General features: G+C 42.2%; 1 protein-coding gene across 1 annotated transcript in view; it reads right to left on the reverse strand.

Moving 5' to 3' along the window:
• The window catches only part of GRIN2B (glutamate ionotropic receptor NMDA type subunit 2B), a 292,729-nt gene extending 277,960 nt beyond the window's left edge, over positions 1 to 14,769 (reverse strand). Inside the window, exon 1 of the mRNA XM_069490424.1 lies at positions 14,359 to 14,769. Coding sequence (XP_069346525.1) covers positions 14,359 to 14,769 — 411 coding nt within the window. The remainder of the gene's footprint in view (positions 1 to 14,358) is intronic.
• Positions 14,770 to 15,818: the final 1,049 nt, after the last annotated feature.

Genomic DNA, 15,818 nt, shown 5'->3' on the forward strand with positions numbered 1-15,818 from the left:
GTGTGGGAACTCTTAAGAACGCAAAAGGAGAGGTAGCTATGTGGTTAGAGGAAAGCCAACCATAATGTTTCAAACTTCCTACATTGCTTTGCTAATTTGTTTGCAAGTTTATAAACAAATTTTATAAAAACAGCAAAACAAAACCAAACCTGCATAATCCATAGAGCTATCAAAAAAAAAGGATGCCTGAATCAAGAGGAATTTGTATTTCAATACCAGTAGCAATGATAATAGCAGCCATTTATGCAAAACCAGGTGTGTACCTGGCAGAGTAATGAGTGACTTAAAAGGTTATTTCATTTAATCCTCATAATCGCTCTTTGAGGTTGATGAGTATTAACCACAATCAGAGGGATAAAAAAAAAGAGATCACAGAAGTCACACATGGCAAGAGGTCACGCAGCTTCTGAAAGGTGGAGTCAAAACTCAGAATGGCGCCCAGGAAGTGCTCCATCCCCCATACCACACCGCCTCCACCTGAAAAGACGTTAAGTCAGGTTACATCACTCCCTTCTTACACCCAGAATGAATCCAGAAATATCAACTCCATGCCAAGACTCCTGGGCCCTATATGATCTGGTCCCAGAGCACTTCTTCACCCTCCACTATGCTGACCTTCCTAGCACTCATCAGAAAACAACAGCAACAAGAACATGTTCCCCCTTCAAGGACTTCACACCTGCTGTTCTCTCTGCCAAAATGCTGCCCCTCAGATCTTCACCTGTCTTGATCCTTCTCACCATACAAATCCCAAGTGCTACCTCTGAGACCTTTCCTGACAACCCTAACTCATATAGCTCACAATACCCCTTCCTGCTATTTTCATTAAAGCATTCACCACAACCTAAAATAATATCGTTTAATTGATGTGTCTGTTTATTGTCATTCAATGCTCCATGAGGACATGTCCTTCTAATTGACTATACCTCCAGGACCCTGAACAGTTACTGATACCTAGCAGGTAATAGATATTTTTTGAATGAATAAATAAATAAAGGAGAAAGGATGTTGTTTGCTAAAGGAAGTTTCAAAATCTCTTGCTACTACCGTTGGAAACTTAATTGCATTGATTAAATATAGTTGGGTGATATCTTGCTGATTAGCATGTCATATGAATTGCACATCTTTATTTTTCAAAATTTTTAAAAATGTTTACTTCTTTCTGCATCCTCTTTTGAAGGAACACTAATAAAGTCAAGATTATCACTGGTGCCTAAACGTTTTACATGATAAAAGATTTGCCCTGCTCCCTCCTAACCTGAGACGGTCCTTTTGCCACGTCTGTCTGCTAGAAATAAAGTGGACATGACTGTTGTAACTCCAGATGGGAATGCCAGGCTGTTGATTGCTGGTATCTGGCCCTTGTATCTGCGAGGAGGGGAAGGGTGATAGACACAGCCTCCCAGAGAGACATAAGGAATGTGTTTGCCAGGAACCAGAGGGATTATCCTATCAGCCATTTTCATTTGGGTTTAAAATACTTTTCTCTTAATTGCAACTGACATCTACTGCTCCAAAATAATTAATTCATCCATACACTTAATGAATGTGTATTAAGGGCTCCCTATGTGCCAAGCTATATGTTAGGTTCTAGAGATACAAAAACAAAAAAGACATAGTCCATGCCCTTGTAAAACTTACAGTCTAGCGACACAGATAGCTAATAAAAAAAAATTATGATTACTTATAGCTGTGGTAGGGACTATAAAAAGTATTAAATGAAAGGAAAAAGAAAAAAAGTTTTTGATTTTAGGGTAGAGAAGAAAAAAAAACTGAAGGACGTTGGGTCAGGAGGGGCGCTGTAGGTGAGATGTACCATCTGGAGAACGTACAGACATCAGCAGCCACATTTGAAAACACACACACACACACACACACACACACATAAAACAGAGAAGCAGAAATAAACACAAGGAGAGAGGAGAGCGAAAAGGGAAGTACCAGGGCTGAAAGGCAAACTTCGCTGCCCCCCAGTCCCACCAAGGGCCTCAGTAGTGGAACAGCTAAGAGAGCACCGACACTTCACCTCTCAGCATTGTCTCAGGCCTGGGAGGCTCGGAAAGTCAGAGAGCCGCCTTTGGACAGAGCGCCCGGAGTGCAGGCCAATTACCACGCAGCTAGGTGAGTTCAAGATCATGCTGCTGAGGGCTGATGCTTCTGTTTACCTCATTCATTTATTCCACGGTGAGTTACTCAACACCTCTCATAGACCCATACTTAGCGATTCCTACTATCTGCCAGGCCTTCTCTAAGCACTTTCAATAACCTTACTTAATAATCTTAAGAAACAGGGTCTATTTTTTAATCACTATTTTATAGATAGAACTAAGGCTCAGAAAAGTTAAGTAATTTACCAAAGGTCACACAGTTAATGGTGAGTGGAGCGCTGAGATTCCAGAACTCTGCCTTTTAACTGTGGTATGTATATTAGTTTTCTAGGGCTGCTATAACAAATTGCTATACACCCAGTGGCTTAAAACAACACAAATATATTCTCTTCTCAGTTCTGGGGTGTCAGAAGCCTGAAATCGAGGTGTCGGCAGGGTCATGCTCTCGCAGAAGGTTCTAGGGGAGATTTCTGCCTTGCTTCTTCCAGCTTCCGGTGGCTCTCTCGGCTTCTGGCTCAATAACTCCAACCTCTGCCTCTCTTAACATGACCTTCTCCTCTGTGTCTGTGTCTTCTCCTCTTCTCTCTCTTCTAAGGACATTTGTCATTGAATTTAGAGCCCACCCAAATCACTCAAGTTGATCTCATCATGAGATCCTTAACTTAATTACATCTGTAAGGATCCTTTTTCTAAATAAGGTCACATTTACAGGTTCCGGGGTTAGCACATGGACACATCTTTTTGGGGATCAACATGCGATCCACAACTGTGTGTCCATAAAGTGCACAGTTTAACGCATGTGAATTGCTTAATATAAGTTAACTGTTACTACATACCAGACACAATGGTGTGTGCTAGGAAGTCAAAAATTAGTAAAACATAGGCCTGGCCCACAAGGATCCCTTGTATAGCAAGGGAGGAAAATACGTAAACAAGACAGGCTTAAAGTAAAAGCAAAAATAGGGCACAGACAAAAAGAAAAAGAAATGGTAAATTCTGTGAAGATGGGTTCACCGCAGAAGTGCCACGACTTCTCTTGAAAAGTGAGTAGATATTTCTGGGTGGACAAGGAAGAGGACATTCTAAGGAGAGGAGGTGGCACAAACAAAGGCACAGAGATATAGAGCAGCCAGGACCATTTGGGGAGCTGTAAATAATTTAGTGTGGCCTGACATCACTGCTCAAGGGCGGCAAGGTTAAGAGAAAACCTGGAGAGGTGGCCTGGGACCAGATCAAAAGGATGCTGTATTCTAAGCTGCGGGAGGCCAGTGCAGAGTTTTAAGTGAAATGTAACAATCAGATTTGAGTCCCTGAAGAATCAGAGGTGAGCTTCCATGGGGCAGTGCAGGCTAGAGAGAATGAGTGCGAGATACATGGCAGCGTGCACGGGGTGGAGGGGACCCATCGGAGAAGCGGGGAAGGGCGTGGTCTGGGTTGATTCCCAGACTCAGTGACTACTCCCTTCTTAGAACTCTCCTTCGCTTTCTATAGCTCCTCTCTTTCCTTATTCTTCTTGTTCTCTTCTCTCTCCAGTAACTCTGGCTTAGCTCCTCTGTCATCTGCTCCTCCTCTGGCCATCCCTCAAATGGTGGTACACCCCAAGGTTCTGCCCTGACCCACTTCTCTCCCCATCCCGATGTCCACTCCGAGCCATCCCATCCCCCCTCATGGTTCAGCACCTTCTCCTCGCTGGTGAGGCTCATATCTATATGCCCAGACCAAGTCAGTCTCTAAACCTTCGGGCCCAAATCCAAGTTCTTCCCAGACTTTTCCACTGATATGACCCACCCATGTGCTAAATTCCACTCCATCTCATTCCTACTGTCGCCAAGACTGTCACAAATCTAATTACTCTTGTCATCGTAATTTTTGTGACTAGCACTAAAAGGGTCAACGGTGTTCAGTGTCGCAGAAGGTCAAGAACAACTTGAAAAGTCCACTGGATTTGGCACTTTGGAGAAAGTGAGAGATGAGGGAATGAAAAAGGCAAGTTCAAACTACCCTTTAAGGATCTTAACTGCGAAAAGGAGCCAGAGAGGGAGGAAGAATGAGAATCGAGGAAAGCTTTCATGTTTGCTAATTAATGCGGGAGTGATCTGAACACACTTATTGGCCACAGCGATGTTTTTCAAGGGGGGCACAATTTTTTTTTTATTGGACATATTGAATTTTATTTACAAACAGTAAAATTTTGAAATATTTTTGTATAATTCATTTAGTTGATATAGGGCATATAGCATATCACATAGAGAAAAAATAAAGAGCATGTGAGTCTTGGAATTATATAGAACCGAATTTGGTTTGAATCCTGGCTCTACCACACTAGTAGTGTTACCTTGGGTAAGTTATTTAATATTCATTCCTTTATTTATCAAGTAATATGCTAGGCATGGAATGGGAGGGTAAGATGGGGAGAAGATATAACACCTGTTTTTTTTTTTTTTTTGGTTTTTTTTTTTATTTCATCTTGTTATGGGGGATACAGAATTGCAGGTTACATACGTTGCTCCTGTACCGCCTTTCCCCCCAAGTCAGAGCTCCAGGCGTGTCTGTTCCCCAGGTCGTGCGTGTTGCACCCATCATGAGGTATATATCCCTCCCTTCCCCACCCCCCCTTCCCGAGTCAGCACCTTCAAGTGTTACCACTCCCCAAACGGTGCGCAATGCACTCATTGAGTAGGCATACCCCCATCCCCTCCCCCACCCCCCACCTCAGTCTGATATCCAATTGGTGTCGTTCCCAGATTTGTATTTAGGTGATGATCAGGGAAACCAATTTTCTGGTGAGTACATGTGATGCTTGTTTTTCCATTCTTGGGATACTTCACTTAATATAATGGGTTCCAACTCTCTCCAGGAGAACCATAGAGATGTCGTATCTTCATCATTCCTTATAGCTGAGTAATATTCCATGGTATACATATACCACAGCTTACTAATCCAATCATGTATTGATGGGCATTTGGGTTGTTTCCACATCTTTGCTATTGTGAATTGTGCTGCTATAAACATTCGGGTACATGTGTCTTTGTTACAGAATGACCTTTTTTCCTTTGGGTATATGCCCAGTAATAGGATTGCTGGGTCAAATGGCAGGTCTACTTGAATCTGTTTAAGATACCTCCATAATGCTTTCCACAGGGGTTGCACTAGTTTGCAGTCCCACCAGCAGTGTATTAGTGTTGCTGTCTCTCCACACCCACGCCAACATGTGTTGTTTTGGGTTTTTTTGATAAAGGCCATTCTCATTGGAGTTAAGTGATATCTCATTGTGGTTTTGATTTGCATTTCTCTGATGATTAGGGATGTTGAGCATTTTTTCATATGTTTGTTAGCCATTCTTATATCTTCTTTCGAGAAGTTTCTATTCATGTCATTTGCCCACTTTTTGATAGGGTTACTTGATTTTTTCTTGCTGATTTTCCTGAGTTCTAAATAGATTCTTGTTATCAGTCCTTTATCTGATGTGTAGTATGCAAAAATTTTTTCAAGGGGGGCACAATTGATAACGTGGGTAAGGCTATTCCTGACAATGGGGTACTAACACATATTTTGCAGCACATTTAACATGCCTGGCCTCTAGGTTCTAAGTGCCTGTAGCACACAGACACACACACACACCAGTCATTATGATATCTAAGAAAACACCCCATACATTTCCAAACATCTCCTAAGAATCCTTAAGAGGGAAGACACCATTTGGGCTCATGAGATCAAGGATGGGGGGAAGATGTTTCCTGATCCAATATCCACCCACCCCTTTTTCCTCCTTTGAGTAGGGGCATGATGCTTAGCGCTGGGGCAGCCACCTCCCAGCCATGCCCAAAATGCCAACAGAACCCCAGCTGTCAACTCTGACATCACTGAGCCACTGAACCACCCCAGGAGGTTCTGTCTCCAGACTCTTTGTTCTGAGACACGGACAAACATCTATTTGTTTAAGCTACTATGAACAAATCACTACCTAAAGGTCTTGGGCAACATAGTCAACCTCTCTGACCTATAATCTCCTTGTCTGTAAATGGAGACAAAATACATGCCTCATAAATGCAATGAAAACATTAAAGGAAATAACATATTTCAGGTGACTAGCTCATATAAGGTGACTAACTCAGAGCTTAATCTTTAAATGATCAATGTTAGTCCTTCTCATTATAACCTCCTAACAACTTATGATAATTAGGTCTTCTTTGTCCATGTAAAATAGAATTATAGCAATAAACTTCTTGTCCTCAGAGAAGTGGAATAAAAATAGCCTTTATTGCTACTCTTCTGCATGCTGGACCCTTAAACTACAAAATCAAAATATAATTTTGAATACAACATAGATCTAACATCTAAGAATAAAGCAAAAAGAATCACAGAATTCTCAAATAGGGGAATAAAAATATGCTCTTGATGTAAAAGTCATAATTCAAGGAATTTTTCAGCAGTATCAGTGTAATCTATTAAAAATGGCTGGTGACATTTAGTAAATTAACTGTCCTCCTGTATCTATACCATTTTACTCCTTCTTACCTAGCACCTTTAATATTTCCCTCATCTAATAATTCATTATACACACACACACACTCACACACATATATATATATGTCAACACTTCCAAATCTATGACCCTGGATTCAAACACTCTTTTATTATGGATGTTTTCTTTAAAATATTCTTGACTTGTCTTCATTGATTATATCCTATGTATATCAGCTTGTTGGAATCACTATATGTCTCTGCTTTGAAAATCTTGACAAGTTCTGATCCAGTCACAGTCAGTAACGGCATCACCATAGAGGTGGAACCCACTGAGCTCCTGCTTATCCGCCAGGTCTAAGTGGAAGCATATTGACAACCCAAGCTCTTCTCTCTCTATCAGTTAATAGGAAAAATTAGAATCCCACTTTCCTGAAATGACTTAGGTAAGGTCTGTTATATGAAAATACAAGATAGCATGTACTGAGGGCCTACTGTTTACCAAGCACTGGGCATATTGCTTCATAAGGTTCGCTACCCACTCTGAGCTATTTTTGTTTCTCTTTTACAGGTGGAGGTTTTGAGGCTCAGAGAGTTTGAAAAGTACAGCCTAGGTCACATGGCTGGGAATGAGCAGAGCTCAAGCCCACTGGCTCCAAAGCCTGCACTGTCTCCTTGTAGTGCCGCTGCCTTCTTATAGACATGCCGTCACTCTCCTGGAGGATGTATGAGAAGGGATGGCTCATGTGTCACTTTCTAGCACCCAGCACCCTTACTTCTATGAATGTCTAAGCAATTTCTGGGCCTTCAGTTTTTACAAGCATTAAAACTGTACCTGGATTTCAAGTGGCCAATCTCATTAAAGAAAATCCTACCCCAATTTTAAAAGAGAGCGTGCTCTGGCCAACAAGAAACACAGTGCACAGAAATAGGTGGAAAGACCTGAAATCCAGGCTGGTCCGAAGGTAGTGAGTTATCTCACTTGATTGTTCACAGTCAGTTACAGATTGAACTCCTTGTTCTACTACTTTCCCCCTCCTCACTACTGTACTTGACTAGTCTTAAAGAAAAAAAAAAAAAAAGACCTGAAATCCAGACAGGCTTGAGGGCTGCATCACTGCAAAGCTTACCATGTTTTAGAACGAACTGCCTACCCTTTCCCACAAAGTCTAGTTCAAGGAGGTAGGGAAAACTGGGGAGGAGAAACTGAATTCCAGGCAGGCAATTCCATCCCGGCTTTTTTTCTTACTTCCTCAGTGTAGGAAAAAGTTTTAAAGTCAAGTACACTTGGACTCAGATCCAGTCCCGCTATTGTTCTAGCTGTGTGACTTTAGCCAAGGGACATAAACTCTGATTCAGCCCCCCATCAGCAAAAAAAAAAAAAAAAAAAAAAAAAAAAATAAGAGTACCTCCCTCACAGGGCTGCAAAAGAATTAAAATGCTCATTAACATCATGCCAGGTTCAAAGGCGGCATACTATATTAGCTTTTCCCTCTCAATTTTCCCATCTCCGTATCTTAACTCTTCTCATCCAAGAAATGCTGTAACAGCAAGGTTTGTTCCTGAATTCTGTCCCAAGGAATACCACATCACAGACAACTGAAGGCAAGGTCAACTAAGAGACACCAGAAATTAGCAGAGAAGCATAGGGTGAGGTATGAGCACCACAGCCATCTTGGTTTCAAAATTACATTGGATATGGAAACCCCACATGAACAAGGGGAGGCAATAGTCTATTCATAGTGTCACACACCATGGCTGGCTCATCTAGTCTCCATCTACTGCCCCCAATTAGGCAAGGGGGGTAGTGTAGGAGATGGGGAAAAAAGGGAGAAGGACTGTAGGGCCATCTTCCTAGCCCCAGTTAGATTCCAAAATGTGGCACTCTGCACAGAAAATGAGAGTGCTTCCATGTTTATTGCAGCACTATTCACAATAGCCAAGATTTGGAATCAACCTAAGTGTCCATCAACCCATGAATGGATAAAGAAATTGTGGTATTTATAGACAATAGAATATTTTATAGCCATAAAAAAGAACAAAATCCTGCCATTTGCAACACCATGGATGGAACTGGAGAACATTATGTTAAGTGAAATAAGCCAAAGAAATAAGTCAAAGCCACAGAAAGACAAATCTTGCATGTTCTCACTCACATGCAGGAGCTAAATATTGAAAACAATTGATCTTATAGAGACAGAGAGTAGAATGATGGTTACCAGAGGCCAGGAAGGGTAGCAGGGAGGAGGGGTACAGTAGGGATGGTTAATGGGTACAAAAATATAGTTAGATAGAATGAACAATATTTGATAGCACAACAAAGTGACTATAATCAACAGTTAGGATATACTTTAAAATAACTAAAAGAGTGGAATTGGAATGTTCTTAACACAAAGAAATGATAAATGCCTGAGGTGATGGATACCCCAGTTACCCTGATTTGATTAATTCACATTGTATGCCTGATCAAAATACTGCATGTACCCTATAAATATATATAACTATTATGTACCCATAATGATTAAAAATAAAGAATTTTTTAAAAAAGAAAATGAGAGTGCTATTCAAAGCTTCAACTCCCAAACAAGCAATGTACAAAGGAAGGAATCATAGCAACAGACTCCCACAATAGTTTTGCATATCCTCTAATGAGGAATCAGATACAGAGTATGATGCATGTGTGAGCTGCTGTACTTCACCCTGATCAACCCACCTATTTCCAGACCCTGGCCCTTTACTCACACTCCCTTTCTCTCCCATTCTTGCAGCATTAATGGATCTTGCATCCTCTTGCCCGATCCTACTAAACCTTCCAGCTTTCTGTTTATCTTCCTACCTCCTGACAAGCCATTTTTATTGGTCCTAATGCTGGTGACAAAGCAGTTGTCCTTGACTCTGTTACTTCCTATCAACACTTCTCATTTTCCTCCCCTGAAGTGTCTATTTGCACTCTTCCAAAATTTTCCACATATATTCATTCCATTGTATCTTCAAAATGTTGGGTAGAGCAGAAAACAAAAATATATATCATATGAGATATACACTGAGTATCATGTAGCTATACACTGAGTATCATGCCCAAATTTCCCAAACTCGTCAGAATGGAGGCTGAAACTCAGGACTTAAAAGTCTCAGTTCAGTGTTCTGTGAAGCAGAATTGTATAACAGAAAACACAGGCTTCAAAACAGGTATTCCTGGGGTTTGACTCCTAGGCCCCTTGCTAATTGTGATCTGTGATAGCCTGGATTAGTTACTTAACCTTTCTAAGCTAAAATCCAAAAACCCAAGAAAGATTTCAGACAATCAGTAGAGAAACCTCCTAGACAGAAATGGAAATACATCTAGCTTTAGTTCATTATTCGGATTCAGATGGGCATCTTAAATCCAGGATCTCAGGGAGAATAAAAGCAATTATAACAAGGCCAAATAAAATAGGTTCTTTATACTCAGGTGGGGAACTGCCAAGAAGCACCTCATACATTTTTAAACATCCTCCATTACTATTCTAAACAGTGTTCTGTTACAAGCGCCTAGCAGTTCTTTCCTGGTTAGAGCTTTCCTTTAATCGAGCATGCCCTTCTTGGCTATTGCAGGCTTCCGTACCACTTATGAGCCTTGGCTTCCCCGGTGGGGCAAGACCAAGACTTTCCCCCCGCACCCCCCATGGCAGAGCCTTCCCCCAGATTTTCCCCTGAGCTCCCTTCTTGGTTAGTCCCCAAGTCAGAACTGTCTCCACAATTCTGTGATACTTTTCAATTCCCATTCTTTTCTTGTATCATGAAACATTCTCACTTTCTTCAAACTACTCCACACAACCTTCAGCCTAACCTGCAGAATCTGTGCTGGATACTTAGTGAGGCGCTTGCTACAAACCACTTCGTTTAATCTTCACCAACCCTATAATGGATATAATGGGTACGTTATTGGACCCGCTATACAGGAAACCAAGGTTGAGAGTCAAGGGTTGGTGACTAGTCCAGATTCCCACCTCTGGGAAGGAATGCCTGAATCCAGCTTGGACCCTAAATGCTGAGCTTTTAACAGCTCTGCTCTGCTAGCTCCCAGGCTTCTTTCTGCCACTGGATAAAGTGCATTTCCTCTTTCAGAAAGCAGAGCACTGATTAACGTGTTTACTCACTAACTAGCATGTGCAAAAAATGAGCACGTACTATGTGACCAGATGCTGAGCTGCCGAACTATGTCTCTGCTTTGGTCCAAAGTCTCAACAATGCTGTCTTTCCTACATCAAAAACTCCTTGAAGACAGAGAGGCTTTATCCCTGTAATACAATCTTCCACAGGAGCACTTAACAAGTGGATTTTATTCAAAACAAACCAACAACAAAAACCTCAGTTAAAACAGACTGGCAATTACTGCTCTCCTGGAAGGGGGAGGCAAGATGGAAGGCTTATCTGTGGTGGCTCAGACAGTTACGATACGCCTGAAACTCGGCCAAGCTACGTCTTAACTCTCGGCATCCGCTCCACTTTCAGCTGTTTCGTCCCATTGCCCCATTGTCGGTGCACAGTTGTCAAACTGTGTGTCCTCATTTCATGTTTGTAAAATATGCACATGGTACCTAAAAATAGACTTCTATTTAAGACAAACAAACAAACCTGGCCTTAGTTTTGAGGTGTTCTATTTTTGAAACTTGTCCCCAAGGCTTATTTCTCTGAGATCTAAGGGATTCTTTTTCTTTGCCTCCATGCAAATCCTTTAAGCCTGGGAACACTTCTCTGCACAACTCCTGGGAGTCTGGGAGCTGCCACCCATGAGGCTCCCGCTCCTGGGCCACTACCATTCAGCATCCAGCCCCTGTGACTGAGCCTCCAACTTTCCAGTGTATCCATTGTTACCACCTCCCTCTCTCTTATTTTTCCTCTTGCTGCCTACCCTTTAAAAACTCTTCTTTTCAGGTCAAAAGTCAGTTCGATATTTAGGCTATTTTAGAAAATTGTCTGAAAATCATTGCCCACCTCCTTTTTTTAATGGAGAGAAGAGAAAAGATGGAATATTTGGGTGTGGTAGCAATGGGGAGAGTAGGAAGGGGGAAGGGAACAGAGGGGATCGTATGACATTGATCTGGAAGAATCCACCTTACTGGCTTCAATTCTCCCTTTTACCCAAAGGACAGTAGTCAGTGGGCCCTCTCTGGAACTGTACTACATCTAAGAGCTCCACCATTTCATATCTTTGTTAATGTTCTCTTGTTGTTAGATTCCAGTACTGCCTGATTATGAACCAAGTGATGGATCCACTTTCATCAGATGACATCCCCCACAATGCCATAGAACGGAGGAGAAAGTGAGGATAGGAAGATATATGAGACCTTAACAAACCCCATCATTTTCTTAAGAGGCAATAGAGCACTTGGCCTTTGGAGCCAGCAACCAGTGTTAAAGTCCTGGCTGCCACTTACTAGCCATAGCACTTTGGATACATTATTTAACCTCCTCGAGCCTCAGTTTCTCCATCTGTAAGATAGAGATTAAGAAATATCACTTAGCTCTCTGGGTAGTTAAGAGTATTAAATAAGGTACTGCATGCACAGCACTAAGTGCCTCACACATGGTCCACACTCTCAAAGCACCTAGGATACACCTGTGAACAAAAGAGTTCAGTCTCTCTGCACGGTCTGCATCTTACCTCATATTTTTATGCTGATGTTGTGGATTTGTAAGATGTACCAGAGAGAAGCAACCAACCAGCTTAGGCATAACCTTTTCTACTGGGAGGGAATAACAAGGGCTGCACAATAGCCCACATGAGCGAAAAAAAAAATTATTTTACCAGTTGTGCTCTGAAAATAACTTACTTTGAGTTAAAGTGTGCTCTCAAAATGCCTTATTTATGATTTTAAAATATGGCTATTATCCATATTTTCATTCTTTCACTGCAATATTGTACCCTCAAAATACTACTGTTAAAATAAAATATAATTTGCTAAGGATAAGGATGTTTAAACAAAAATCTACCTGAAGCAAACCTCAATGGGTTTTGCCATGGTCAGTCTACATTTTCCATTTTGCTGAAGTGTATGCCACTTCCCCTGGCATGGGCTGTTCATGCCAGCGTTTGTTGTCTACCATCTGTGCCATGTAAATGGTGCACCCATGAAAACGGACACTGAAGTTTCCCCACTTAACACTTTCAACTTGACCTTTCACAGACTGAAGACAGGGAAGCTCTGAAGCAGAAGTCAGTCGTCTCTGCCTGCAGATGGCGATGGTGGTCATGCCAGGTTATTTTAGGCTCTGCTACGCCAGCTCCACTGTAGTGGTTCTCAACTGGTCAAGTACACGCGTGTGGTGTCTGTGCCAGGTTTTAAGGTATACACAAACACCGTTAAATCCACAGTATATCTTTTGGTAAAAAGCTAAAGGCAGTTTTGGAAGTGGTGATAAATATAAGATTCCCGACGACAATCATAGAAACCCAAAATGATGAAAAATAATACAGGTTACACTTGTGGTGAAATGAATCACTCTCAGATATGAATGACTGCAAAGGACAATGCATATGCGAGAAGTGCTGTATCTAAGCAATGAGCGATAATCAATAAAGCAAGGAAAAATAACTGAATAACCAAAAACACATAAAAACACCACATAACCAGACATAAAGTACTTAATAAAACACCACTTCTGCAGTCAGAGAATAAGCATCAATGTCAGATGCTAATTAGTCATACGACAGTGGATCTAACATTAATGCAGGAGAAGCTGGGATTTATTGGAGACTTTAAAGCAGGGTTGTCAATCTTAACTGCACACTGGAGTCTCCCGGGGAGCTTGTAAGAAGCCTGAAGGCAAGGCCAGGCCAGTGATGAGAATTCCAGTGTGTGACCAAGCTCAAGAACCAATGCCTTCGGCCGGGCGCGGTGGCTCATGCCTGTAATCCTAGCACTCTGGGAGGCCGAGGCTGGTGGATCGCTCAAGGTCAGGAGTTCGAGACCAGCCTGAGCAATGAGCGAAACCCCGTCTCTACTAAAAATAGAAAAAAAAAATTATGGACAACTAAAAATATATATATATAGAAAAATTAGCCGGGCATAGTGGCGCATGCCTGTAGTCCCAGCTACTCGGGAGGCTGAGGCAGGAGGATCGCTTGAGCCCAGGAGTTTGAGGTTGCTGTGAGCTAGGCTGACGCCACGGCACTCACTCTAGCCTGGGCAACAAAGTGAGACTCTGTCTCAGAAAAAAAAAAAAAAAGAACCAATGCCTTCACATCCAAGCATGAGGAAAACGAGGGGGCTACTGGTTCCACGGGTTTAAATCTATCTGAACGTGCAGATCAGTATGTGATGAGCAAGGGCATCTCAGCAAGAATTACTTCCCTATGACACTTGTCTCTGTCCTCAGGAGAGGAATCCCCGGCCTCAGGGAATTTTTCTTTTTATATTCTTGAAACCAGTTTGGGGGAGAACATGTATTACCAAGGAATAATGGAGTATGTCTTATTTTAAAATTTTAAAGGTGCTATTCATGTACCTATTTGAAAAAAATGTGCCACACAGCTACAAGCACCAACATCTATCTCTTAGTCACGTCAGTGAGTCTATTTATAAACAAACGGACACACAAAGCTATTGAAATCTGTAGGAGTTTCTAGATACCAGCAGCCTTCCCTCACTTTCATCTTCACATGATTAGACTAATTCCTGGTCTGTCTACTCTCCCAATGCATGCTGGTCCCTTCATTAACAACCAAGACTGGCATTAAAACAAATATATCACTTAGTCCTCAGCACAAGCCCCCAGCTCTTGTCACTGAAGCCCCTGTTACCTTATCTGCCATTATCATAGAGGAGCCCCCGTGGATTCCCAGGATGGGGGTGAGAGTCTGGGCTGAAATAAAATCGAGGATCTGGGCGATGGCTTCCTGGTCTGTGTCGTCAGCAAACACCACCCCCTGGATCTTCCGGTCAGACATGAGGTCACAGATGCGGGTGATGATGCTCTTTGGGTCGGTCTCATTCATGGCTACCAGCTCCACCCGGGGCACCACGGAGAGATGGTGGAAATCATCTTTCTCGTGGGCATCCTTGATGGCCACCTCGTCTGAAGTGCCCACAAGGATGACGGCAATGCCAATGCTGGGGGGGCTCTTCTGAGAACGAGCTCTGCTGCCTGACACGGCCAGGACGGCCAACACCAGCCAGAACTTGGGAGAACAGCACTCTGCTCTGGGCTTCATCTTCAACTCGTTGACTCCCTGAAAACACAAAGAGAGAGAACGGTTAAAATAGGGCCCACACCGCATAACCTGTCTCTGAAGAGGCTGGGTACCGCAAGTCAAGGACTTTACCTCCTTTCGCGGATCATCACATCCAACCTCTATCTACCAGCCTAGTCTCTCAACTCTGGTGTTTGCTCAGTAGAACGAGAGAAAAGGAAACTTTCAAAGGCCTCAGAAATGTTTGAGCAAGACAATAAAGGATGCTATTGCTATAGCCATCAGCAGCTACAGAGACAAAAGAGGGAAAGTGGATGCAAGTGGTCCAGGTGGCCATGCCAAGAACACACACTCAGGAGTCTCCGGGAGGGGCCTGCTGTTGCTACATGACCCCTGGCACGCCTGTCACAACCCACCCCTGAACTGCTCTCGGGCCGAGGGAAAGCAGTGGCTAGCAACAGGACATGGCCCGGACACACCGGAGACAGGGAACTGCAGATACATAAGCCCCACGTTCCCGCTGTCCTCACCTCATGTTTGCCTCAAAGAGGACGACAGCCAGAAAATTCTTCAGTGGCCCTTTTAGTATCTGGCTCTTAATATTAAATCACAAGAACAACCAATACTTGGGCAGTACTTTGAAAAACATCATCTCAATTGATCCTTACAATAATTCAATAGGAAAAAAAAAATAAGAAAAATATTACTATCCCCATTTTATAGATGTTGAAGCCAAGGCTCAAAGAAGCTAAGTGATCTGTCCAAGACCACGAACCAATTAAGTGAACCTGAACCTAGAACTTCTGATTTTTGTAATCTAATTTGTATTCCATTGCATTATACTACACTGCCTCTCCTATCATCAATTATTATAAGGAAAAGTATCATTCTGATCTGTTTATACATCAAAATATGGGAACAGAAAAATAATTATTAACAGCTACAGTAATAAGCCACCTTTGAAACATTTTCCATTTTTTTTTTTTCTGATGGCATCTTATGGAAGTGACTTCCCTCAAATGACTGACCCCATATTTGCATATGATTCACCACTTTTTACCTACAAAGAA

Source organism: Eulemur rufifrons, chromosome 16 (genome assembly GCF_041146395.1).
Source record: "Eulemur rufifrons isolate Redbay chromosome 16, OSU_ERuf_1, whole genome shotgun sequence".
NCBI classification, from domain to species: Eukaryota; Metazoa; Chordata; class Mammalia; order Primates; family Lemuridae; genus Eulemur; species Eulemur rufifrons.